Source organism: Chlamydotis macqueenii, chromosome 1 (assembly GCF_036417535.1).
Source record: "Chlamydotis macqueenii isolate bChlMac1 chromosome 1, bChlMac1.mat, whole genome shotgun sequence".
In the NCBI taxonomy this organism is placed as follows: Eukaryota; Metazoa; Chordata; class Aves; order Otidiformes; family Otididae; genus Chlamydotis; species Chlamydotis macqueenii.
This window is the reverse complement of record NC_141556.1, coordinates 1195876-1221434: the sequence shown is the minus strand read 5'-3', so window position 1 is coordinate 1221434 and position 25559 is coordinate 1195876. Positions and strand designations below refer to the sequence as shown.

The window sequence follows — 25559 nt, the reverse complement described above, 5'->3', positions numbered from 1 at the left end:
CTCAGATCCCCCCCAAAATCCCAACTGGGACCCCCAAGATACCCCAAAGTCCACCCAGGGACCCCCAAACCCCTTTGAGATCCCTCAAAAATCCTAGCTGGGACCCTTCAAACCTCTGAGACCCCCCCAAAACCCTGACCAGGGACCCTCAAACCCCTGAGATCCTCCCAAAACCTGAGCTAGGGACCCCCCAAACCCCAACCAGGGACCCCCAAACCCCTTGAGACCCGCCCAGACCCCAACTTGAGACCCTCAAAGCCCCTGAGATCCCCCCCAAATCCCAACCAGGGGATCTCCAACCCCACCTGGGGACCCCTAAACCCCCTGAGATCCCCCCAAACTCCAACCTGGGACCTCCAAAACCCCAACTAGAGACCCCCAACCACACTGAAACCCCCCCGAAATCCCAACTGAGACCCCCAAAGACCTGAGATCTCCCCAAAATCCCAACCTGGGACCCTCAAACGCCCTGAGATCCCACCAAAATCCCAACCAGGGACCCCCTAAACTCCCTGAGATCTCCCCAAAATCCCAACCTGGGACCCCTAAGCCCCCTGAGATCCCACCCAAACCCCAACTGGGACCCCCAAACCCCTTGTGAACCCCCAAAACCCCAGCCAGGGATCCCCCAAACCCCAACCAGGGACCCCCAAACCCCCTGAGATCCACCAAACTCCAACCAGAGATCTCTAAACCTCTGAGACCCCCCCCCCAAAATCCCAACTGGGACCCTCCAACCCCCTGAGATCCCCCCAGAATTCCAACTGGGACCGCCAAACCCCTTGTGAACCCCCAAAACCCCAGCCAGGGATCCCCCAAACCCCAACCAGGGACCCCCAAACCCCCTGAGATCCACCAAACTCCAACCAGAGATCTCTAAACCTCTGAGACCCCCCCCCCAAAATCCCAACTGGGACCCTCCAACCCCCTGAGGTCCCCCCAGAATTCCAACTGGGCCCTCCAAACCCCTTGAGAACCCCCAAAACCCCAGCCAGGGATCCCCCAAACCCCAACCAGAGACCCCCAAACCCCCTGAGATCCACCAAACTCCAACCAGAGATCTCTAAACCTCTGAGACCCGCCCCCAAAATCCCAACTGGGACCCTCCAACCCCCTGAGATCCCCCCAGAATTCCAACTGGGACCTCCAAACCCCTTGAGAACCCCCAAAACCCCAGCCAGGGATCCCCCAAACCCCAACCAGAGACCCCCAAACCTGCTGAGATGCACCAAACTCCAACCAGAGATCTCTAAACCTCTGAGACCCCCCCCCAAAATCCCAACTGGGACCCTCCAACCCCCTGAGATCCCCCCAGAATTCCAACTGGGACCTCCAAACCCCTTGAGAACCCCCAAAACCCCAGCTAGGGACCCCCCAAACCCCAACCAGAGACCCCCAAACCCCCTGAGATCCACCAAACTCCAACCAGAGATCTCTAAACCTCTGAGACCCCCCCAAAATCCCAACTGGGACCCTCCAACCCCCTGAGATCCCCCCAAAATTCCAACTGGGACCTCCAAACCCCTTGAGAACCCCCAAAACCCCAGCCAGGGATCCCCCAAACCCCAACCAGAGACCCCCAAACCCCCTGAGATCCACCAAAACCCCAACCAAGGACCCCCAAGACCATGAGATTCCCCCCCCCCCAAAACTCAACTGGGACCCCCGAGCCCCCCGCCCCGCCCGCCACGGCGGGCGCAGGGGTGACGGGGTGTCCCCGCGCCCCCAGGCGTGCACCGGGTGGAGGTGACCTACGACGAGGTGGCGGTCCCCAAGAGCCCGTTCCGCGTGGGGGTGGCGGAGGGCTGCGACCCCAGCCGCGTGCGCGCGCACGGGCCCGGCCTGGAGGGCGGCCTGGTGGGCAAGGCCAACCGCTTCACCGTGGAGACCAGGTGGGGACCCCCGGCCACCACCGCCCCGCCCGGCACCCGCCCGCCAGCCCCTCCCCTCCCACGGACGGGCCACCTCCATCCCGTGCCACCAGCCCAACAGCTCCATCCCCTCCCGCGGAGTTGCCGCCTCTGTCCTCTTCCGTTGGAAGGGCCACCTCCATCCCGTGCCACCAGCCCACCACCTCTGTCCCACGCCGCGGAGGTGCCACCTCCATCCCGTGTCACCCATCTGGCGTCTCCATCCCCTGACACAGTGGTGGCACCTCCGTCCTCTTCCAGTGGAAGTGCCACCTCCATCCCATGCCACCAATGTGCCACCTCCATCCCATGCCATGGAGGTGCCACCTCCGTCCTCTTCCCTCGGTTGTGCCACCTCCATCCCGTGCCACCAACCCATCACTTCCATCCCCTCTCATGGAGGTGCCATCTTCACCCTCTTCCGTTGGAGATGCCACCTTCATCCCATGCCACCAACTCACTACCCCCATCCTCTCCCATGGAGGTGCCACCTCCGTTCCATGCCGCCAACCCGCCACCCCTGTCCCCTCCCATGGAGGTTTCACCTCCGTCCTCTTCCGTTTGATGTGCCACCTCCATCCCGTGCCACCAACCCACCATCTCCATCCCATCCCATCCCATGGAGGTGCCACCTCCATCCCGTGCCACCAACCTGCCACCTCCATCCCCTTGCCACGGCGGTGACACCTCCCTTCACCCTACCGTGGAAGTTCTCCTCCTTGGTACCCACCATGGACGTGCCACCCCTACCCCAAAAGCCGGGTCCTCCCCCCCGCCCCCGGCAGCGTCCCCCAGCGGTGCTGTGTCCCCAGGGGCGCGGGCACCGGGGGGCTGGGCCTGGCCATCGAGGGTCCCTCCGAGGCCAAGATGTCCTGCAAGGACAACAAGGACGGGAGCTGCACGGTGGAGTACATCCCCTTCACGCCCGGGGACTACGACGTCAACATCACCTTCGGTGGCCACCCCATCCCCGGTGCGTGGTGGGGCTGGGGGTGGCCGGGGTGGGGGGGGAGCTATGGGGTGCCCACCAGGGTGGCTGTGGGGCGAGGGTGGGTGTCTGGGTGCTGGGAGGTGCTTGTGTTGACCTCACGTCCAAGCCCATGGTGACCCCATGGCCATGCTGACTCCATGCCCACATTGACCCCATGGAGATGTTGACTCCATGCCCATGTTGACCTGTGGTGATGTTGACCCCATGGAGATGTTGACCCCATGCCCATGTTGACTCCATGGATGCTTTGACCCCGTGGCCATGCTGTCCCTGTGCCCATACTGTCCCCGTGACCATGTTGACCCCATGGCAATGCTGACTCCATGGCCATGCTGTCCCAACGCCCACGGTGACCCCATGGACACGATGACCCGTGGAGATGTTGGTCCCATGCCCATGTTGACCCAGTGGAGATGTTGACCCTGTGGAGATGTTGACTCCATGCCCATGTTGACCCCATGGCCACATTGACCCCATGGCCACATTGACCCCGTGGAGATGTTGATCCCATGGAGATGTTGACCCCATGGCCACGTTGACCCTATAGAGACGTTAACCCCATGGCCACGCTGACCCCATGGCCACGTTGACCTCATGGAGATGTTTGCCTTGTGCCCATGTTGACCCCGTGGAGATCTTGACCCCATGGAGGTCTTGACCCCATGCCCACGTTGACCCCATGGCCATGTTGACCCCATGGAGATCTTGACCCCATGCCCACGTTGACCCCAGGGCCATGTTGACCCCATGGAGATCTTGACCCCATGCCCACATTGACCCCATGGCCACGTTGACCTCGTGGAGATGTTTGCCTTGTGCCCATGTTGACCCCGTGGAGATCTTGACCCCATGCCCACGTTGACCCCATGGCCGTGTTGACCCCGCGCCCACGCTGACCCCGTCCCCACCCCCCTCTTTCTGCCGCAGGGAGCCCCTTCCGGGTGCCGGTGAAGGACGTGGTTGACCCCAGCAAGGTGAAATGTTCGGGGCCGGGGCTGGGCCCCAGCGTCAGGGCCCGGGTGCCCCAGACCTTCACGGTGGACTGCAGCGCCGCGGGGCTGGCGCCCCTCGAGGTGACGCTGCTGGGACCCTCCGGTAGGTGGGGACACGCGGCGGGGGGGGGGGGGCGGAGCTGGGGGGTGCCTGGATGGAGGGGGGACCCGTCGCATCGGGTGGACTCCTCCGTGGGGTGGCCTCCTCCATGGGGTGTCCCACCCATGGAGGTTCTGCTCCATGGGGTGTCCTCCTCCATGGGGTGTCCTCCTCCGTAGGGTGTCCTCCTCCATGGGGTGTCCTCCTCCATGGGGTGTCCTTCTCCATGGGGTGTCCTCCTCCATGGGGTGGCCTCCTCCAAGGGGTGTCCTGCCCAAGGACACCCTGCCCCATAGATTGCCCTGCCCCATGGATCGTCCTGCTCCGAGAGGTGGCCTGTCCCATGGGGTGTCCTCCTCTGTGGAGTGCTCCAGCCCGTGGGGTTGTGTTGGCCAGGGATGTCCTGCCCCATAGGGTGTCCCACCCCATAGATCCTGAGCTCCAAAGGGTGTCCTGCCCCACGGATCCCTTACTCCACGGAATGTCCAGCCCCATGGATGTCCTGCCTCAGAAGGTGTCCTGCCCCATAGGATGTCCTACTCCATAGGGTGTCCTGCCCCATAGATCTTGAGCTCCATAGTGTCTCCTGCCCCACGGATCCCTTACTCCACAGAATGTCCAGCCCCATGGATGCCCTGCTCCGTAGGGTGTCCTGCCCCATAGGATGTCCTACTCCATAGAGTGTCCAACCCCATAGATCCTGAGCTCCATAGGGTGTCCTGCCCCACAGATCCCTTGCTCCATAGAGCATCCTGCCCCATGGACGCCCTGCCCCATAGGGTGCCCTGCCCATGGATGTCCTACTCCACAGGATGTCCTGCCCCACAGATCCCTGACTCCATGGGGTGTCAAGCCCCATGGATGCCCTGCCCCATAGGATGTCCTCCTCCATAGGGTGTCCAGCCCCATAGATCCCCTTCTCCATAGCGTCCAACGCCAAGGACGCCCTACTCCATGGGGTGTCCTGCCCCATGGGGTGTCCTGCCCCACGGGATGCTCTACCCCGCGGGTCACCCTGCCCCACGGGACGCCCCGCCCCACTGACGCCCGCCCCCCGCAGGTCTGGCGGAGCCGGTGGAGGTGCGTGACAACGGTGACGGCACCCACAAGGTCAACTACACGCCGGCCACCGACGGGCCCTACACCGTGGCCGTCAAGTACGCCGACCAGGAGGTGCCACGCAGGTGGGGACCGCCACCCTTGGGTGGGGCGGGGACACCCCCCAGGGGGTCCCGGCGCCCCGCCGACCCGCCACGCCCTCCCGCAGCCCCTTCAAGATCAAGGTGCTGCCCGCCCACGACGCCAGCAAGGTGCGCGCCAGCGGGCCGGGGCTGAGCGCCAGCGGCATCCCCGCCAGCCTGCCCGTGGAGTTCACCATCGACGCCCGCGACGCCGGCGAGGGGCTGCTCACCGTCCAGATCCTGGTGAGCACCCGGGCCGCGCGCCGTGGGGCGGGGCGGGGGGGCACCTGCCGTCTGAGAGGCCGTGTGGGGCTTCGGCAGCCGTGCCGGGGGGGCGATGGGGGAGTTGTGGTGTCTGTAGGGTGCGCCGGCAACCATGACGTTGGGTGCTGAGCCCCGTATGTTGACCCAGCACCCATGTCATTGGCCGTTGAGCCCCATATGTTGACCCAGCACCAGTCCCATTGGGTGCTCAGCCCCATATGTTGACCCGTCACCAGTCCCATTGGGTGCTCAGCCCCATATGTTGACCCAGCACCCATGCCATTGGCCGTTGAGCCCCATATGTTGACCCAGCACCAGTCCCATTGGGTGCTCAGCCCCATATGTTGACCCAGCACCCATGCCATTGGCCGTTGAGCCCCATATGTTGACCCACCACCAGTTCCATTGGGTGCTCAGCCCCATATGTTGACTTGGCACCCATGCCATTGGGTGCTCAGCCCCATATCTTGACCCAGCACCCATGCTGTTGAGTGCTCAGCCCCATATGTTGACTTGACACCCATGCCATTGGGTGCTGGGCCCCATATCTTGACCTGGCACCCATCCCATTGGCCGTTGAGCCCCATATGTTGACCCAGCACCAGTCCCATTGGGTGTTGAGCCCCATATGTTGACCCAACACCAGTCCCATTGGCCGTTGACCCCTTATGTTGACCCAGCACCCATGCCATTGGGCGCTGAGCCCCATATGTTGACCCGGCACCAGTCCCATTGGGTGCTGAGCCCCATACATTGACCCGGCACCCATGCTGTTGAGTGCTCAGCCCCATATGTGGACCCAGAACCCATGTCACTGGTCGCTGAGCCCCATATGTTGACCCGGCACCCATGCCATTGACCACTGAGCCCCATATGTTGACCCGGCACCAGTCCCATTGAGTGCTCAGCCCCATATCTTGACCCGGCACCCAATGCCATTGGGTGTTGAGCCCCATACGTTGACCCAGCACCCATGCCATTGGGTGCTGAGCCCCATATGTTGACCTGGCACCAGTTCCATTGGGTGCTGAGCCCCATACGTTGACCCAGCACCCGTGCCATTGGGTGTTGAGCCCCATATGTTGACCCGGCACCCATGCCATTGACCACTGAGCCCCATATGTTGACCCGGCACCAGTCCCATTGGGTGCTCAGCCCCATACATTGACCCGGCACCCATGTCATTGACCGCTGAGCCCCATATGTTGACCCGGCACCAGTCCCATTGAGTGCTCAGCCCCATATTTTGACCCGGCACCCAATGCCATTGGGTGTTGAGCCCCATACGTTGACCCAGCACCCATGCCATTGGGTGCTGAGCCCCATATGTTGACCCAGCACCCGTGCCATTGGGTGTTGAGCCCCATATGTTGACCCGGCACCCATGCCATTGGGCGCTCAGCCCCATATCTTGACCCGACACCCAATGCCGTTGGGCGCCGAGCCCCGCGCGGCGCCCCACCACCCCACGCCGTGGGGCGCTGACCCCCGCTGGCCCCCGCAGGACCCCGAGGGGCAGCCCAAGAAGGCCTCGATCCGGGACAACGGCGACGGCACCTACACGGTGTCCTACGTGCCCGACCTGCCGGGGCGCTACACCATCACCATCAAGTACGGCGGCGACGAGATCCCCTGCTCGCCCTTCCGCATCCACGCCGTGCCCGCCGGCGACGCCAGCAAGTGCCTCGTCACAGGTGGGCCCTGCCCCACGGCGGCCTCCGCCGCCCCACGGCGTCCCCCCGCCCGCCCCGCCGCCCCACGGCGTCCCCGCACTGCCCTACGGCTTCCCTGCGCTGCCTCACGGCATCCCAGCGTTGCCCTACGGCGTCCCCGTCCTGCCCCATGGCATCCCTTGCTGCCCCACAGCGTCCCTGTCCTGCCCCACGGCATCCCTTGCTGCCCCACGGCGTCCCCATCCTGCCCCACAGCGTCCCCATCCTGCCCCACGGCATCCCCACGCTGCCCTACGGCTTCCCTGCGCTGCCTCACGGCATCCCCGCGCCGCCCCACGGTGTCTCCATCCTGCCCCATGGCGTCCTGTCCTGCCCCACGGCATCCCTGTCCTGCCCCACGGCATCCCCACGCTGCCCTACGGCTTCCCTGCGCTGCCTCACAGCATATCGTGCCGCCCCACAGCGTCCCCATCCTGCCCCACGGCATCCCCATCCTGCCCCATGGCATCCCCGTCCTGCCCCACAGCATCCCCATCCTGCCCCACGGCATCCCTCGCTGCCCCACGGTGTCCCCATCCTGCCCTACGGCATCCCCGCACTGCCCTACGGCTTCCCTGCGCTGCCCCACAGCATCCCTTGCTGCCCCACGGCATCCCCATCCTGCCCCACGGCATCCCTGTCCTGCCCCACGGCATCCCTCGCTGCCCCATGGCGTCCCCATCCTGCCCCATGGCATCCTTGTCCTGCCCCATGCCATCCCCATCCTGCCCCACGGCATCCCCACCCTGCTCCACAGCTTACCCCCACAGCCCCACAGTGTCCCCCCGCCGCCCCACGGAATCCCTTGCTGCCCCACGTTGCCCCGTGGCTTCCCTATGCTGCCCCACGCTGCCCCCCAGATTCCCCCTGCCGCCCCACGACATCCCCGTGCTGCCCCATAGCTTCCCCATCCTGCCCCACAGCACCCCCCCACTGTTCTGTGGCATCTCCACGCTGCCCCACGGCATCCATGTGCTGCCCCACACTATCCCATGCTGCCCCACAGATTCTCTACGCTGCCCCACAGCATCCCCATCCTGCCCCATGGCATCCCTATGCTGCCCCACAGTGTCCCTGTCCTGCCCCACAGCATCCGTGTGCTGCCCCACATCATCCCACGCTGCCCCACAGAGTCCCCGTGCTGCCCCACAACACCCCTGTCCTGCCCCACGGCATCCCTGTCCTGCCCCACAGCTTCCCCACGCTGTCTCATGGATTCCCCATGCTGCCCCATGGATTCCCCACGCTGCCCCACGGCGTCCCCACGCTGCCCCACGCCATCCCCCCCTCATTGCCCCACATCACCCCCCCGCCCCGCTCACCCCTGCCCTGCCCCACACCACCCCACGGCCGCCCTCCCTCCCTGCCCCACAGCCTCTACCCCCCTCCGCCCCACCGCTGCCCCCTACCCCACCCCACCACCCCCGGCCCTGCCCCACGGCGCCGTGGGGCTGCCCCCAGAGCAGAGCAGGACGCGCGGGCCCCCCGGCCCCCCCGGCCCCCCAACCCCGCCCCCCTTCCCCCTCTCACCAGCCTTTCCCTGCTCTCTCTTTGCAGTCTCCATTGGGGGCCACGGATTGGGTAAGTGGCGCCGGGGGGCCGGGGTTGGGGGGCGGACGTGTGGGGCTGGAGTTGGGGGGGCTGGGGTGGTCTCCACGACGCTGACCACCTCCTCCTCCTCCTCCTCCTCCTCCTCCCCCGCTGCCCGTAGGCGCCTGCTTGGGTCCCACCATCCAGATCGGGGAGGAGACGGTGATCACGGTGGACGCCAAGGCGGCCGGCCAGGGGAAGGTGACCTGCAAGGTGTCCACCCCCGACGGCGCCGAGCTGGACGTGGACGTGGTGGAGAACCACGACGGCACCTTCGACATCTACTACACCGCCCCCGAGCCCGGCAAATACGTCATCACCATCCGCTTCGGCGGGGAGCACGTCCCCAACAGCCCCTTCCACGTCCTGGTGGGCGCCGGTGGCGTCGTCGCGGGGGGTTGGGAAGGTGGTGGGGGGGTGCCGTGGGGCAGAGAGTTGGGATTGGGGTGGACACCGTGGGGTTGGGAGATGGTGGTGGGCACCATGGGGCAGAGAGTTGGGATTGGGGTGGACACCGTGGGGCTGGGAGATCGTGGTGGGCACCATGGGGCAGAGAGTTTGGATTGGGGTGGACACCGTGGGGCTGGGAGATCGTGGTGGGCACCATAGGGTTGGGGCTGTGGTGGACACCATGGGACTGGGAGATCATGGTGGGCACCATGGGGCAGAGAGTTGGGTGACCATGATGGGCACCATGGGGCAGAGAGTTTGGATTGGGGTGGACACCGTGGGGCTGGGAGATGGTGGTGGGCACCATGGGGCAGAGAGTTGGGTGACCATGATGGGCACCATGGGGCAGAGAGTTGGGATTGGGCTGGACACCATGGGATTGGGAGATCATGGTGGGCACCATAGGGCTGAGGCTGTGGTGGACACCGTGGGGCTGGGAGATCGTGGTGGGCACCATAGGGTTGGGGCTGTGGTGGACACCATGGGACTGGGAGATCATGCTGGGCACCATGGGGCAGAGAGTTGGGTGACCATGATGGGCACCATGGGGCAGAGAGTTGGGATTGGGGTGGACACCGTGGGGTTGGGAGATCATGATGGGCACAATGGAACTGGGAGACCACGATGGGCACCATAGGGTTGGGGCTGTGGTGGGCACCATGAGGCAGAGAGCTGGGGCCGTGGTGGACATCACGGCATTGAGAAACCGTGATGGTCACCATGGAGTTGGGCGACCATGATGAACACCAAGGGGCAGAGTTGGGGCCGTGGTGGGCACCACGGGGTTGGAAGATCATTGTGGGCACCACGGGGTTGGAAGATCTTGGTGGGCACCACGGGGTTGGAAGATCGTGGTGGGCACCACGGGGTTGGAAGATCTTGGTGGGCACCACGGGGTTGGAATATCATGGTGGGCACCACGGGGTTGGAAGATCGTGGTGGGCACCATGGGGTTGGAAGATCGTGGTGGGCACCATGAGGCAGAGAGTTGAGGCCATGGTGGGCACCGTGGGGTTTGGAGACCATGGTGGTCGCCATGGGGTCGGGACCCCCACACTGGGGGCGCCGCAGTCCTTACCCCACCTCTGCCCCACGGCGGCAGGCCACCGAGGAGCCCCCCGCCAGCGCCGAGAACCTGCGGCCCTTCAACCTCGTCATCCCCTTCACCGTGCAGAAGGGCGAGATCACGGGTAGGGCGTGGGGCGGCGCCGGGGCGGGGGGGGCGGGGACGGGGGGACGCCGTGGGGCCAGCCCCCCGCCCCGGCTGACGCGGTGGCCCCAGGGGAGGTGCGGATGCCGTCGGGGAAGACGGCGCGGCCCAACATCACCGACAACAAGGACGGGACGGTGACGGTGCGCTACGCCCCCAGCGAGAAGGGGCTGCACGAGATGGACATCCGCTATGACGGCAACCACATCCCCGGTGAGAGCCCGGGGGGCTACTGGGAGCTACTGGGAGGCACTGGGAGGCCGCTGAGAGAGGATGAGGCCACCTCGCCTTGGTTGGGCACCCATGGGTTCATCAACCCAACAGGGTGGGGGCGTCCTGGTCCTGGTTGGGCATCCATGGGTTCATCAACCCAACGGGGTGGGGGCGTCCTGGTCCTGGTTGGGCATCCGTGGGTTCATCGACCCAATGGGGTGGTGGCCTCACCCTGGTTGGATGCCCATGGGTTGATCAACCCAACGGGGTGGTGGCCTCACCCTGGTTGGACGCCCATGGGTTGATCAACCCAATGCAGTGGGGCGTGGCCTCACCCTGGTTGGGCATCCATGGGTTCATCAACCCAATGGGGTGGTGGCCTCACCCTGGTTGGGCACCCATGGGTTGATCAACCCAATGGGTTGAGGGGCGTCCTCACCCCGGTTGGACGCCCATGGGTTGATCAAGCCCATGGGGGTGTCCTTGACCGTGGTCCCCAACCGCCGTCCCCCGCGTCCCCAGGGAGTCCCCTCCAGTTCTACGTGGACGCCATCAACCCCCGGCACGTCAGCGCCTACGGGCCGGGGCTGAGCCACGGCATGGTCAACAAGCCCTGCACCTTCACCATCGTCACCAAGGACGCCGGCGAGGGTGAGTGGTGGCCGCTGGGAGGCGCTGGGAGGCGGCGGACACCCCCCTGACGCCGTGTCCCCCATGCAGGTGGGCTCTCGTTGGCGGTGGAGGGTCCCTCCAAGGCGGAGATCACCTGCCAGGATAACAAGGATGGGACCTGCACGGTCTCCTACCTGCCCACCGCGCCCGGGGACTACAACATCATCGTCCGCTTCGACGACAAGCACATCCCCGGCAGCCCCTTCACCGCCAAGATCACCGGTGAGATGGGACCCCCACCCCGTGGGCTGCGGGGCCCCGTGGCCGGCATCGGGACCTCCCGTAGGGCCCTGGGGACCTCGTGGAGGCTGTGGGGACCTTGTGGGGACACCAGCACATGGCCATGGGGCGATGGGGACACCATCATATGGCCACGGAGATCCTGTGGGGCCATGGGGACACCATCGCATGGCCATGGGGCCATGGAGACACCATCGCATGGCCATGGGGACCTCATGGGACCACAGGGACACCATCAAGTGGCTGTGGAGATCCCATGGGGTCATGGGGACATCATCACATGGCCATGGGGACCCTATGGGGCCATGGGGACACTGTCATGTGGCCATGGAGATCCTGTGGGGCCATGGGGACACCATCGCATGGCCATGGGGACCTCATGGGACCACGGGGACACCATCAAGTGGCTGTGGAGATCCCATGGGGTCATGGGGACATCATCACATGGCCATGGGGACCCTATGGGGCCATGGGGACACTGTCATGTGGCCATGGAGATCCTGTGGGGCCATGGGGACACCATTACGTGGTGATGGAGATCCTATAGGGCCATGGAGGCAGCATCATGTGGACGTGGGGACCCTGTGGGGCCATGGAGACCTCATGGGGCCATGGGGACACCATCACATGGCCATGGGGACCCTGTCCAGCCCCACCATGGAGATCCCTTTCACACACCCGTGGAGACCTTGTCCATGGTGACACCTCCACGGCCACCAGCACCCCACCTCATGGCCTTGACCACCCCCGCGTGGCCACCAGGACCCCATCCACGTGGCCGTGGAGACCCCAACCGTCCCCCGTCCCCCCCCCGAACACCCCCCTCTTGGGGCCGCCGTCCCCTGGGCCCCGCTGACGGCGTCTCCGCAGGGGACGACTCCATGCGGACGTCCCAGCTGAACGTGGGCACCTCCACCGACGTCTCGCTGAAGATCACCGAGACCGACCTGAGCCTGCTGACGGCCAGCATCCGGGCGCCCTCGGGCAACGAGGAGCCCTGCCTGCTCAAGCGGTTGCCCAACCGCCACATCGGTGCGCGGGGGACGCGGGGTCACGGGGGCGGGTGGCCCCGTGGGGTTGGGTGACCTGGGCTTGGTGGCCACGGGCAGGGCACGTTGCTGGTGACCTGGGGGTGGTGGCGGGGACCGGGATTGGTGGAGGTGGCTGTGGGGTGGTGGTGGTGGCCAGAGCTGGTGGTGGTGGCCAGAGCTGGCGGTGGTGACCAGGGACTGGTGGAGATGACCAGAGCTGGTGGAGGTGGCCAGGGGGTGGTGGTGGTGGCCAGGGGGTGATGGAGGTGACCAGAGATGGTGGAGGTGGCCAGGGTGTGGTGGTGGTGGCCAGGGGGTGATGGACATGACCAGAGATGGTGGTGGTGGCCAGGGGGTGGTGGTGGTGGCCAGGGGGTGATGGAGGTGACTAGAGATGGTGGAGGTGGCCAGGGGGTGATGGAGGTGACTAGAGATGGTGGAGGTGGCCAGGGGGTGGTGGAGGTGGCCAGGGGGTGGTGGTGGTGGCCAGGGGGTGGTGGTGGTGACCAGAGATGGTGGAGGTGGCCAGGGGGTGGTGGTGGTGGCCACGGGGTGATGGAGGTGACCAGAGATGGTGGAGGTGACCAGGGGTTGGTGGAGATGACCAGAGATGGTGGAGGTGGCCGGGGGTGGTGGTGGTGGCCAGGGGGTGGTGGCCAGGGGCTGGTGATGGAGGTGACCAGGGTCTGGTGGAGATGACCAGAGATGGTGGAGGTGGCCATAGGCTGGTGGTAGTGACCAGGGAGTGGTGGCCAGGGGCTGTTGGTGGAGGTGGCCAGGGAGTGATGGAGGGTGGCCAGGGTTGGTCGTGGTGGCCAGGAGATAGTGGCAGTGACCAGGAGCTGATGGTGGTGGCCATGGGCTGATGGCAGCGACTAGGGGGTGGTGGAGGTGGCCAGGGGCTGGTGGCACTGACCAGAGCTGGTGAAGTTGGCCAGGGTTGGTTGTGGTGGCCAGGAGATGGTGCTAGTGGCCAGGGGCTGGCGGCAGTGACCAGGAGGTGGTGACAGTGACCAGGGGGTGGTTGCCATGGGCTGGTGGTGGTGACCAGGGGGTTGTGGCCATGGGTTGGTGGTGGAGGTGGCCAGGGCTGGTGGTGGTGGTGGCTAGGGGCTGGTGGTGGCCAGAGGCTGGTGGTGGTGGTGGCCATGGGCTGGTGGTGGTGACCAGAGATGGTGGAGGTGGCCAGGGGGTGGTGGAGGCGGCCAGGGGGTGATGGAGGTGACCAGGGGCTGGTGGTGGTGGTGGCCATGGGCTGGTGGTGGTGGTGGCCAGAGGCTGGTGGTGGTGGTGGTCAGGGCCGGTGGAGGTGGCCGACGCTGGCCTGTCTCCCCTCCCAGGCATCTCCTTCACGCCCAAGGAGGTGGGCGAGCACGTGGTGAGCGTGAAGAAGAGCGGGCAGCACGTCACCAACAGCCCCTTCAAGATCCTGGTGGGGCAGTCGGAGATCGGGGACGCCAGCCGCGTGAAGGTGTGGGGCAAGGGGCTGGTGGAGGGACACACCTTCGAGGTCTCCGAGTTCATCGTGGACACGCGCAGCGCCGGTGAGGCCGCCCCGCCCCCGCGCCGCGGGTGGGGACGGGGTGGCGGGGTGGTTGTCGCCGTGGTGTGGTTGTGGCTGGGGTGAGATGGCTGCCATGGTTGTGGTTGGCGTGAGATGGTGGCCGTGGCCAAGATGGGATGGAGGTCATGACTGGGATGAGATGGTGGCCATGGCAAAGATGGGATGGAGGTCATGACTGGGATGAGATGGTGGCCATGGCCATGACCAGGATGGGATGGAGGTCATGACTGGGATGAGATGGTGTCCATGGCAAAGATGGGATGGAGGTCATGACTGGGATGAGATGATGGCCATGGCCTCGGCCAGTATGGGATGGTGGCCATGGTGTGACGATGGCTGGGATGGGCTGGTGGCCATGATGTGGCCATGATCAAGATGGGGTGGTGGCCATGGTGAGATGTGATGGTGGCCATGGTGTGGCCATGGTCAGGATGGGACGGTGGCCGTGGTGTGGCCATGGTCAGGATGGGACGGTGGCCATGGTGTGACCATGGCCATGGTGCGGCCATGGTGGGATGTGATGGTGGCCGTGGTGTGACCATGGCCATGGTGCGGCCATGGCCGGGACGGGCTGGTGGGCACGGTGTGGCCGTGGCCGGGATGGGGACAGCAGCCAGGAGACATCTCCGAGCGCGTCCCCGTGGTTGGCCAGGCTACGGCGGGCTGGGCCTGTCCATCGAGGGCCCAAGCAAGGTGGACATCAACTGCGAGGACGTGGAGGACGGCACCTGCAAGGTCACCTACTGCCCCACCGAACCCGGCAACTACATCATCAACATCAAGTTTGCCGACAAACACGTCCCAGGTGGGGGCGGGGGGCGGAGGGGCGGGGGCGTCCCGGCCGCCCTGGGTGCCCCTGGGGGCGGGCGGGTCCCTGAGGTGGCCTCCCCCCGCAGGGAGCCCCTTCACGGTGAAGGTGACGGGCGAGGGGCGCATGAAGGAGAGCATCACGCGCCGGCGCCAGGCGCCCTCCATCGCCACCATCGGCAGCACCTGCGACCTCAACCTGAAGATCCCAGGTAGGGCTTGGCCTTCCTCCTCCTCCTCCTCCTCCTCCTCTTCCTCCTCCTCCTCCTCCTCGGGGCCGGGCACGGGGCCGCGTCTCGGCCGCTCCGGCTCTGATTTCCGCCTCCTTCTTCCTTCTCTCCTCGTCCGTCCGTCCGCGTGTCCGCCCGCGCGTCCGCCCGTCGCACGTCTCTGCCGGCCCGCGTGGCTGCCCGCCCCCGTGTCCGCGTCCCCCTGCGTCTGCCACTGCTTCCGTCCCTGCGTCTGCCCGTCCCCGCCTCCGTCCGTGGGTCCATCAACCCCCGGGTCCACCCCTGCGTCCACCCCTTTGTCCATCCATCCATGTCTCCGCCCACGTCTCCGCCCACGTCTCCGTCCGTCCGTGTTTCCATCCATCCCTACGTCCGTCTGTGTCTCCATCTGTCTCCGTCCATCCCCATCTCCGTCCATCACGGTGTCCACCCACGTCTCCATCCATCCACGCTTCCGTCCAACCACATCTCCATCCATCCCCATGTCCATCCCCCGGCCCATTGACATCTCCATCCATCCGTGTCCATCCCCATGTCCGTCCATCCCCGTGTCCATCTCCGTGCCCATTGACATCTCCATCCATTCCCACGTCCATCCCCATGTCCGTCCCTGTGTCCATCCGTCTCCATCTATCTCCATGTTCATCCATCCCCATGTCCATCCCCATCTCCATCCATGTCTCCATCCATCCCCATGTCCATCCATGTGTCCATCCATGTGTCCATCCCTGTGTCCATCCATGTCTCCATCCATGTCTCCATCTATCTCCATGTTCATCCATCCCCATGTCCATCCACCCCCATGTCCATCCATGTGTCCATCCCTGTGTCCATCCACGTCTCCATCTATCTCCGTGTCCATCCCCACGTCCATCCATCGCCTTGTCCATCCATGCCTCTGTCTATCTCCATGTTCATCCATCCCCACGTCCATCCCCATCTCCATCCGTCCACGTCTCCATCCATGTCTCCATCTATCTCTATGTTCATCCATCCTCATGTCCCCGTGTCCATCTGTTCCCATGTCCATCCCCATGTCCATCCATCCCCATGTCCATCCCCATCTCCATCCATGTCTCCATCTATCTCCATGTTCCTCCATCCCCACGTCCATCCCCATGTCCATCCCCATCTCCATCCATCCACGTCTCCATCTATCTCCATGTTCATCCATCCCCACGTCCACCCACATCTCCGTGCATCCATTTCTCCATCTGTCTCCATGTCCATCCATCCTTGTGTCCATCCCCATGTCCATCCATCCCCATGTCCATCCCCATCTCCATCCCTGTGTCCATCCCCGTGTCCATCCACATCTCCATCCCTGTCTCCATCCATCCCCATGTCCATCCATCCCTGTGTCCATCCCCATCTCCATCCATGTCTCCATCTATTTCCATGTCCATCCCCATGTCCATCTGTCCCCATGTCCATCCCCACGTCCGCCCACATCTCTATCCATCCCCATCTCCATCCACATGTCCATTCCCATCTCCATCCGTCCCTGCGTCCATCCCCACGTCCACCCACATCTCCATCCATCCCCATCTCCATCCATCCCCATCTCCATCCCCACGTCTGCCCACATCTCCATCTCCATCCATCCTCATGTCCATCCCCACGTCTGCCCACATCTCCATCCATCTCCATCCATCCCCATGTCCATCCGTCCCTACGTCCATCCCCACGTCCACCCACATCTCCATCCATCCCCATCTCCATCCATCCCCATCTCCATCCATCCCCACGTCCACCCACATCTCCATCCATCTCCATCTCCATCCATCCTCATGTCCATCCGTCCCTACGTCCATCCCCACGTCCACCCGCATCTCCATCCATCCCCATCTCCATCCATCCTCATGTCCATCCCCATGTCCACCCCCATCTCCATCCATCCCCATCTCCATCCACCCCCATCTCCATCCATCCCCACGTCCATCCCCACGTCCACCCGCATCTCCATCCATCCCCATCTCCATCCATCCCCATGTCCATCCCCACGTCCATCCCCATCTCCATCCATCCCCATCTCCATCCATCCCCACGTCCACCCACATCTCCATCCATCCCCATCTCCATCCCCACGTCCATCCCCGTCTCCATTCATCCCCGTCTCCATCCATCCCCGTCTCCATCCATCTCCATCCATCCCCACGTCCATCCCCATCTCCATCCATCCCCGTCTCCACCTGTGCCCCACGCCCGTCCCCGTCCATCCGTCCGTCCGTCCGTCCCGCGCCGGCGCCGGCGCCCGCCCGCCAGGCAACTGGTTCCAGATGGTGTCGGCGCAGGAGCGCCTGACGCGCAGCTTCACGCGGAGCAGCCACACCTACACGCGCACCGAGCGCACCGAGATCAGCAAGACGCGGGGCGGCGAGACCAAGCGCGAGGTGCGGGTGGAGGAGTCCACCCAGGTCGGCGGGGACCCCTTCCCCAACGTCTTCGGGGGCTTCCTGGCCCGCGAGGGGCTGGGCTCCTTCGGCTCCATCGCCCGCGCCCAGGAGGGTGGGTGCCGGCGCGCCGCGGGGGGCGGGGCGGGGCGGGGGGCTTGGGAGTGCGCTCGCACGAGGATGTGGGTGCGTGAAGGCAGGGGAGTGCGTTTGCACGAGGGCTGCGTGTGTCATGCAGTGCGCTCGCACGAGGGGTGCGTGTGTCACGCAGTGCGCTCGCACGGGGCCTGCGTGTGTCAGGGAGTGCGCTCGCACGGGGCCTGCGTGTGTCAGGGAGTGCGCTCGCACGGGGGCTGTGTGTGTCAGGGAGTGCACTCGCACGAGGGGTGCGTGTGTCAGGAGTGCACTTGCACGAGGGCTGCGTGTGTCAGGGAGTGCGCTCGCACGAGGATGTGGGTGCATGAAGGCAGGGGACTGCGTTTGCACGAGGGCTGCGTGTGTCAGGAGTGCGCTTGCACGAGGATGTGGGTGCGTGAAGGCAGGGGAGTGCGTTTGCACGAGGGCTGCGTGTGTCAGGAGTGCGCTTGCACGGGGGCTGCGTGTGTCACGGAGTACGGTCGCACGAGGGCTGCATGTGCCAGGGAGTGCGCTCGCACGAGGATGTGGGTGCGTGAAGGCAGGGGAGTGCGTTTGCACGAGGGCTGCGTGTGTCACGGAGTGCGTTTGCACGAGGGCTGCGTGTGTCAGGGAGTGCGCTCGCACGGGGGCTGCGTGTGTCAGGGAGTGCGCTTGCACGGGGGCTGAGTGTGTCAGGGAGTGCGTTTGCACGGGGGCTGCGTGTGTCAGGGAGTGTGCTCGCACGAGGATGTGGGTGCGTGAAGGCAGGGGAGTGCGTTTGCACGAGGGCTGCGTGTGTCACGGAGTGCGTTTGCACGAGGGCTGCGTGTGTCAGGGAGTGCGCTCGCACGGGGGCTGCGTGTGTCAGGGAGTGCGCTTGCACGGGGGCTGAGTGTGTCAGGGAGTGCGTTTGCACGGGGGCTGCGTGTGTCAGGGAGTGTGCTCGCACGAGGATGTGGGTGCGTGAAGGCAGGGGAGTGCGTTTGCACGAGGGCTGCGTGTGTCACGCAGTGCGCTCGCACGGGAGCTGCGTGTGTTGGGGAGTGCGCTCGCACGAGGGGTGCGTGTGTCAGGAGTGTGCTCGCACGGGGGCTGCATGTGTCGGGGAGTGCGCTCGCACGAGGATGTGGGTGCGTGAAGGCAGGGGAGTGCGTTTGCACGAGGGCTGCGTGTGTCACGCAGTGCGTTTGCACGGGGGCTGCGTGTGTCACGGAGTGCGTTTGCACGGGGGCTGCGTGTGTCACGGAGTGCGTTTGCACGAGGGCTGCGTGTGTCACGGAGTGCGTTTGCACGGGGGCTGCGTGTGTCACGCAGTGCGTTTGCACGGGGGCTGCGTGTGTCACGGAGTGCGTTTGCACGAGGGCTGCGTGTGTCACGGAGTGCGTTTGCACGGGGGCTGCGTGTGTCACGGAGTGCGCTCGCACGGGGGCTGTGTGTGTCAGGGAGTGCGCTCGCACGGGGCCTGCGTGTGTCAGGGAGTGCGCTCGCACGGGGGCTGTGTGTGTCAGGGAGTGCGCTCGCACGAGGGCTGCGTGTGTCAGGGAGTGCGCTCGCACGGGGGCTGTGTGTGTCAGGGAGTGCACTCGCACGAGGGGTGCGTGTGTCAGGAGTGCACTTGCACGAGGGCTGCGTGTGTCAGGGAGTGCGCTCGCACGAGGATGTGGGTGCATGAAGGCAGGGGACTGCGTTTGCACGAGGGCTGCGTGTGTCAGGAGTGCGCTCGCACGAGGGCTGCGTGTGTCACGGAGTACGGTCGCACGAGGGCTGCATGTGCCAGGGAGTGCGCTCGCACGAGGATGTGGGTGCGTGAAGGCAGGGGAGTGCGTTTGCACGAGGGCTGCGTGTGTCACGGAGTGCGCTTGCACGAGGGCTGTGTGTGTCAGGGAGTGCGCTTGCACGAGGGCTGTGTGTGTCAGGGAGTGCGCTCGCACGGGGGCTGTGTGTGTCAGGGAGTGCACTCGCACGAGGGGTGCGTGTGTCAGGAGTGCGCTCGCACGAGGGCTGCGTGTGTCACGGAGTGCGTTTGCACGGGGGCTGCGTGTGTCGGGGAGTGTGCTCGCACGAGGGCTGCGTGTGTCAGGGAGTGCGCTCGCACGAGGATATGGTGCAAGGTGGCAGGGGAGTGCGCTCGCACGAGGGTCCGGTGTGTGAAGGCAGGGGAGTGGGTTTGCACGGGGGCTGCGTGTGTCGGGGAGCGAGCTCGCACGAGGGCTGTGTGTGTCAGGGAGTGCGCTCGCACAAGGATATGGTGCAAGGTGGATGGGGAGTGCATTCGCACGAGGGTCCGGTGTGTGAAGGCAGGGGAGTGCGTTTGCACGAGGGCTGCGTGTGTCAGGGAGTGCGCTCACACGAGGATGTGGGTGTGTGAAGGCAGGGGAGTGCGTTTGCACGGGGGCTGCGTGTGTCAGGAGTGCGCTGGCACGAGGATCCGGTGCGTGAAGGCAGGGGAGTGTGTTTGCACGGGGGCTGCGTGTGTCAGGGAGTGCGCTCACACGAGGACATGGTGCAAGGTGGATGGGGAGTGCACTCGCACGAGGGTCCGCTGCATGAAGGTAGGGGAGTGTGCTCGCACGAGGGCTGCGTGTGTCAGGAGTGCGCTCGCACGAGGATGTGGTGCAAGGGGGCATTGGAGTGGGCTTGCACGAGGGCTTGATGGTGCACTGGGGCACCAGAGTGGGCTTGCACGGGGGCTGTGTGTGTCGGGGAGTGTGCTTGCACGGGGGCTGGGTGCTGCGCTGCTTCGCCGGCGTGCGCTCGCACAAGGGCCCGGTGCATTGGAGCGCGGTTGCACGAGGGCTCGGAGCACTGGTGCGAGGCCGTGAGCTCGCACGGGCACTGCGCTTGCACAAGCGCTCTGTGTGTGCCGGGGACGCTTGCACACGGGAGTGTGTTTGCACAAGAGCTTGGTGCACTTGCGCGGGGGAGGCCGCTTGCACGTGGCGTGTGCGCGCGGGGGAGCGCGCTTGCACGAGCGCCGGCTGCTCCGGCGCGGGGGAGTGGGCTTGCACGGGGGCCGTGTGCTCACCGGGGCCCGCGCGCCCCCCCCGTGCACCACTCGCACGAGGCCTCGACACGAGCCTGCGGCCCGGGAGCTGTGAGCGGGACACGCTCGCTCGCTCGCACGAGGCTGCTTTTGCACACGCGTGACAGCCGGGCACCGGCTGCCGCGCTCACGAGAGGGGGTGCGCGCCCCTCGCATGAGGGCGTGCGCGGGGCGTGGAGGGGGCAACGCTGGCCCTTTGCACAAGCGTGCACAAGCGTGCACGTGGGCGCGCGTGCACACGCCTGCGCGCTGGTGAGCGGGCGTTTGCACGCGTGTCCTTCGCACGAGGGTGCGCGCTCACGGGGAGCGCTGCACCCGGCGGGGGGGGGGGGGGCGCACGCAGGTCCTGGTGGGTCCCGGGGTGGCGGGGTGGGGGTCCCAGTGGGTGCTGGGGTGCTGGGTACCCTGTTGCCATGGGGATGGGATGCTGGGATGCTGGGATACTGGCATACTGGGATGGTGGGTGCCCTGTTGCCATGGAGATGGGATGCTGGGATGCTGGGATACTGGGATACTGGGATGGTGGGTGCCCTGTTGCCATGGAGATGGGATGCTGGGATGCTGGGATACTGGGATACTGGGATGGTGGGTGCCCTGTTGCCATGGAGATGGGATGCTGGGATGCTGGGATACTGGGATACTGGGATACTGGGATGGTGGGTGCCCTGTTGCCATGGAGATGGGATGCTGGGATGCTGGGATACTGGGATACTGGGATACTGGGATGGTTGGTGCCCTGTTGCCATGGAGATGGGATGCTGGGATGCTGGGATACTGGGATACTGGGATGGTGGGTGCCCTGTTGCCATGGAGATGGGATGCTGGGATACTGGGATACTGGGATGCTGGGTGCTCTGTTGCCATGGAGATGGGATATTGGGATACTGGGATACTGGGACAGTGGGTCGGTGGGTTGGCGGGTGCCCTGGCGTCCCAGTGCTGGGATACTGGGATGGTGGGTCAGCGGGTGCCCTGGTAGGGGGGTGCCAGGCTGTTGGGTCGGCGGGTGCCCTGGTAGGGGGGTGCCAGGCTGTTGGGTCGGCGGGTGCCCTGGCGTCCCGGTGCCGGGGTGCTGGGATACTGGGATACTGGGATGGCGGGTCGGCGGGTGCCCTGGTGTCCCAGTGCTGGGGTGCTGGGATACTGGGATGGTGGGTCAGTGGGTGCCCTGGCGTCCCGGTGCCGGGGTGCCTGGATACTGGGATACTGGGTCGGCGGGCGCCCCGGCCTCCTGGTGCTGGGATACTGGGGTACTGGGTCAGTGGGTTGGTGGGTGCCCTGGCATCCTGGTGCCAGGGTGCTGGGATACTGGGATACTGGGATGGTGAGTCAGTGGGTGCCCTGGTAGGGGGGTGCCAGGCTGTTGGGTCGGTGGGTCGGCGGGTTGGCGGGTCGGTGGGTGCCCCGGCGTCCCGGTGCTGAGGTGCTGGGATACTGGGACGGTGGGTCGGCGGGCGCCCTGGTGTCCCAGTACCGGGGTGCCAGGCTGTTGGGTCGGTGGGTCGGTGGGTTGGTGGGTGCCCCGGCGTCCCAGTGCCGGGATACTGGGATACTGGGTTGGCGGGTGCCCTGGTAGGGGGGTGCCAGGGTGCTGGGTCAGTGGGTCGGCGGGTCGATGGGTGCCCTGGCGTCCTGGTGCCAGGGTGCTGGGATACTGGGATGGCGGGTCGGCGGGTCAGCGGGCGCCCCGGCGTCCCGGTACCGGGATACTGGGATGGCGGGTTGGCGGGTGCCTTGGCATCCTGGTATCGGGGTGCTGGGATACTGGGATGGCGGATCGGCGGGTGCTCTGGCATCCTGGTATCGGGGTGCTGGGATACTGGGATGGCGGGTCGGCGGGTGCTCTGGCATCCTGGTATCGGGGTGCTGGGATACTGGGATGGCGGGTCGGTGGGTCGGCGGGTCGGTGGGCGCCCCGGCGTCCCGGTACCGGGATACTGGGACGGCGGGTCGGCGGGTCGGCGGGTCGGCGGGCGCCCCGGCGTCCCGGTAGCGGGATACTGGGATGGCGGGTCAGCGGGTCAGCGGGTCGGTGGGCGCCCCGGCGTCCTGGTACCGGGATACTGGGATGGCGGGTCGGCGGGTCGGCGGGTCGGCGGGCGCCCCGGCGTCCCGGTAGCGGGGTGCCAGGGCGCTGCGGTCCCCGCAGGCGAGGCGGCGGCGCAGGAGCTGGCGGCGCAGGTGCTGAGCCCGTCGGGGCAGCGGTTCGAGGCCGAGGTGGTGGCGGGGGGCGCGGGGGTGTACAGCGTGCGCTTCGTGCCCCAGGAGATGGGCGCCCACACCGTCAGCGTCAAGTACCGCGGGCAGCACGTGCCCGGCAGCCCCTTCCAGTTCACCGTGGGACCCCTGGGCGAGGGGGGCGCCCACAAAGTGCGGGCGGGGGGCACCGGCCTGCAGCGCGGAGTGGCCGGCGTGCCAGGTACGGGGGGGCTGCGGGGGGGTGGGGGCTACGGGGCTGGGTGCTGGGGGGGGGCTATGGGGCGGGGGGCTATGGGGGGGCTATGGGGGTGGGTGCTATGCGGGGGAGCTATGGGGGGGGGGCTATGGGGGGTGTGCTATGGGGGGGCTATGGGGCTGGGTGCTGGGGGGGGGGCTATGGGGGGTGTGCTATGGGGGTGGGTGCTATGGGGGGGGCTATGGGGTGGGTGCTATGGGGCTGGGTGCTATGGGGGTGGGTGCTATGGGGGGGGTGCTATGGGGCTGGGTGCTATGGGGGGGGCTATGGGGGGGGCCTATGGGGTGGGTGCTATGGGGGGGCTATGGGGCTGGGTGCTATGGGGGGGGCTATGGGGGTGGGTGCTATGGGGCTGGGTGCTGGGGGGGGCTATGGGGGTGGGTGCTATGGGGGGGCTATGGGGGGTGTGCTATGGGGGGGGTGCTATGGGGCTGGGTGCTATGGGGGGGGGGTTAGGGGAGGGGCTATGGGGTGGGTGCTATGGGGGGGCTATGGGGCTGGGTGCTATGGGGGGGCTATGGGGAGGGGTGCTATGGGGGTGGGTGCTATGGGGGTGGGTGCTATGGGGGGGGCTATGGGGTGGGTGCTATGGGGGGGGCTATGGGGGTGGGTGCTATGGGGCTGGGTGCTGGGGGGGGCTATGGGGGTGGGTGCTATGGGGGGGCTATGGGGGGTGTGCTATGGGGCTGGGTGCTATGGGGGTGGGTGCTATGGGGCTGGGTGCTATGGGGGGGGCTATGGGGGGTGTGCTATGGGGCGGGCTATGGGGGTGGGTGCTATGGGGCTGGGTGCTGGGGGGGGCTATGCGGGTGGGTGCTATGGGGGGGCTATGGGGGGTGTGCTATGGGGCTGGGTGCTATGGGGAGGGGTGCTATGGGGGGGCTATGGGGGGTGTGCTATGGGGCTGGGTGCTATGGGGCTGGGTGCTATGGGGGTGGGTGCTATGGGGGGGCTATGGGGGTGGGTGCTATGGGGGTGGGTGCTATGGGGGGGCTATGGGGAGGGGTGCTGTGGGGGTGGGTGCTATGGGGTGCTGGGGGGGGTGCTATGGGGGAGTTACAGGGGCTGTGGGGGATGTGGGTGCTGGGGGGGGGTATGGGTGCTGGGGGTGCTGGGGGGGTGTGGATGCTATGGGGGGGTGGGTGCTGGGGGGTGCTGTGGGCTGGGTCAATGAGGGGGTGTGGGTGCTGTGTGTGGGGGGGGGGGTGCTGCGGGGGGGTTACGGGTGCCGGCGGTGGGTGCTGCGGGGGGCAGGCACACCCACGGGCCCCCCCCCTTCCCCCCCCCCCCCCCAGCCGAGTTCAGCATCTGGACGCGGGAGGCGGGCGCGGGGGGGCTCTCCATCGCCGTGGAGGGGCCCAGCAAGGCCGAGATCGCCTTCGAGGACCGCAAGGACGGCTCCTGCGGCGTCTCCTACCTCGTGCAAGAGCCCGGTGCGTCACCCGCACAGCCCTCGTGCCAGGCGGGGACCCTCGTGCGAGGCGGGGACCCTCGTGCCAGGCGGGGACCCTTGTGCGAGGCGGGGACCCCCGTGCGATGCGGGGACTCGCGTGCCAGGGTGACCCCGGGAGAGGGTGTCCCCCCCTGCAAAGGTGTCCCCGTGCAAGGGTTGTCCTCGTGCAAGGGTGTCCTCGTGCAAGGGTGTCCCCGTGCGAGGGTGTCCTTGTGCAAGGGTGTCCCCATGCAAGGGTGTCCCCGTGCAAGGGTGTCCCCGTGATAGGGTGTCCCCAGGAGAGGGTGTCCCCCCCGCAAAGGTGTCCCCGTGCAAGGGTTGTCCTCGTGCAAGGGTGTCCTTGTGCGAGGGTGTCCCCATGCAAGGGTGTCCCAAGGAGAGGGTGTCCCCGTGCAAGGCTGGTCCTGGTGCAAGGGTGTCTCCGTGATAGGGTGTCCCCAGGAGAGGGTGTCCCCCGTGCAAAGGTGTCCCCGTGCAAGGATGTCCTCGTGCAAGGGTCGTCCCAATATGAGGGTGTCCCCGTGCAAGGGTCATTCTTGTGCAAGGGGGTCCTCGTGCAAAGATATGCCCGAGCAAGGGTCTTCCCCGTGCAAGGGTGTCCCCGTGCAAGGGTCATCCTTGTGCAAAGGCGTCCTCGTGCAAGAAGGTCCCCACCTCAGGGTCCTCCTCACGCACCAGTCTCCCTGTGCGAGGGCGTCCCCATGCGAGGGCATCCCCGTGCGAGGGCGTCCCCGTGCGAGGGCGTCCCTGTGGCCCAGTGTCCCCGTGCGAGGGCGTCCCCATGCGAGGGCATCCCCGTGCGAGGGCGTCCCCGTGCGAGGGCGTCCCTGTGGCCCAGTGTCCCCGTGCGAGGGCGTCCCCATGCGAGGCTCCCCGTGCGAGGCTCCCCGTGCGAGGGTGTCCCCGTGCGAGGCTCCCCGTGCGAGGGTGTCCCCGTGCGA

The 25559-nt window shown here is 66.3% G+C and overlaps 1 protein-coding gene across 2 annotated transcripts in view; it reads left to right on the top strand.

Moving 5' to 3' along the window:
- The window catches only part of FLNC (filamin C), a 66284-nt gene that overhangs the window by 29280 nt on the left and 11445 nt on the right, over positions 1 to 25559 (top strand). The window contains exons 23-41 of one of the 2 annotated variants that reach the window (XM_086743968.1): positions 1730 to 1892; positions 2723 to 2883; positions 3829 to 3996; positions 5054 to 5177; positions 5261 to 5417; positions 6943 to 7132; positions 8708 to 8731; positions 8862 to 9109; positions 10293 to 10380; positions 10473 to 10613; positions 11136 to 11264; positions 11334 to 11507; positions 12396 to 12557; positions 13897 to 14100; positions 14773 to 14925; positions 15017 to 15139; positions 17423 to 17665; positions 22860 to 23129; positions 24461 to 24598. In XM_086743968.1, the coding sequence (XP_086600094.1) occupies positions 1730 to 1892; positions 2723 to 2883; positions 3829 to 3996; positions 5054 to 5177; positions 5261 to 5417; positions 6943 to 7132; positions 8708 to 8731; positions 8862 to 9109; positions 10293 to 10380; positions 10473 to 10613; positions 11136 to 11264; positions 11334 to 11507; positions 12396 to 12557; positions 13897 to 14100; positions 14773 to 14925; positions 15017 to 15139; positions 17423 to 17665; positions 22860 to 23129; positions 24461 to 24598 (3060 nt within the window). The remainder of the gene's footprint in view (positions 1 to 1729; positions 1893 to 2722; positions 2884 to 3828; positions 3997 to 5053; positions 5178 to 5260; positions 5418 to 6942; positions 7133 to 8707; positions 8732 to 8861; positions 9110 to 10292; positions 10381 to 10472; positions 10614 to 11135; positions 11265 to 11333; positions 11508 to 12395; positions 12558 to 13896; positions 14101 to 14772; positions 14926 to 15016; positions 15140 to 17422; positions 17666 to 22859; positions 23130 to 24460; positions 24599 to 25559) is intronic. The other variant, XM_086743977.1, reaches the window with a different exon arrangement.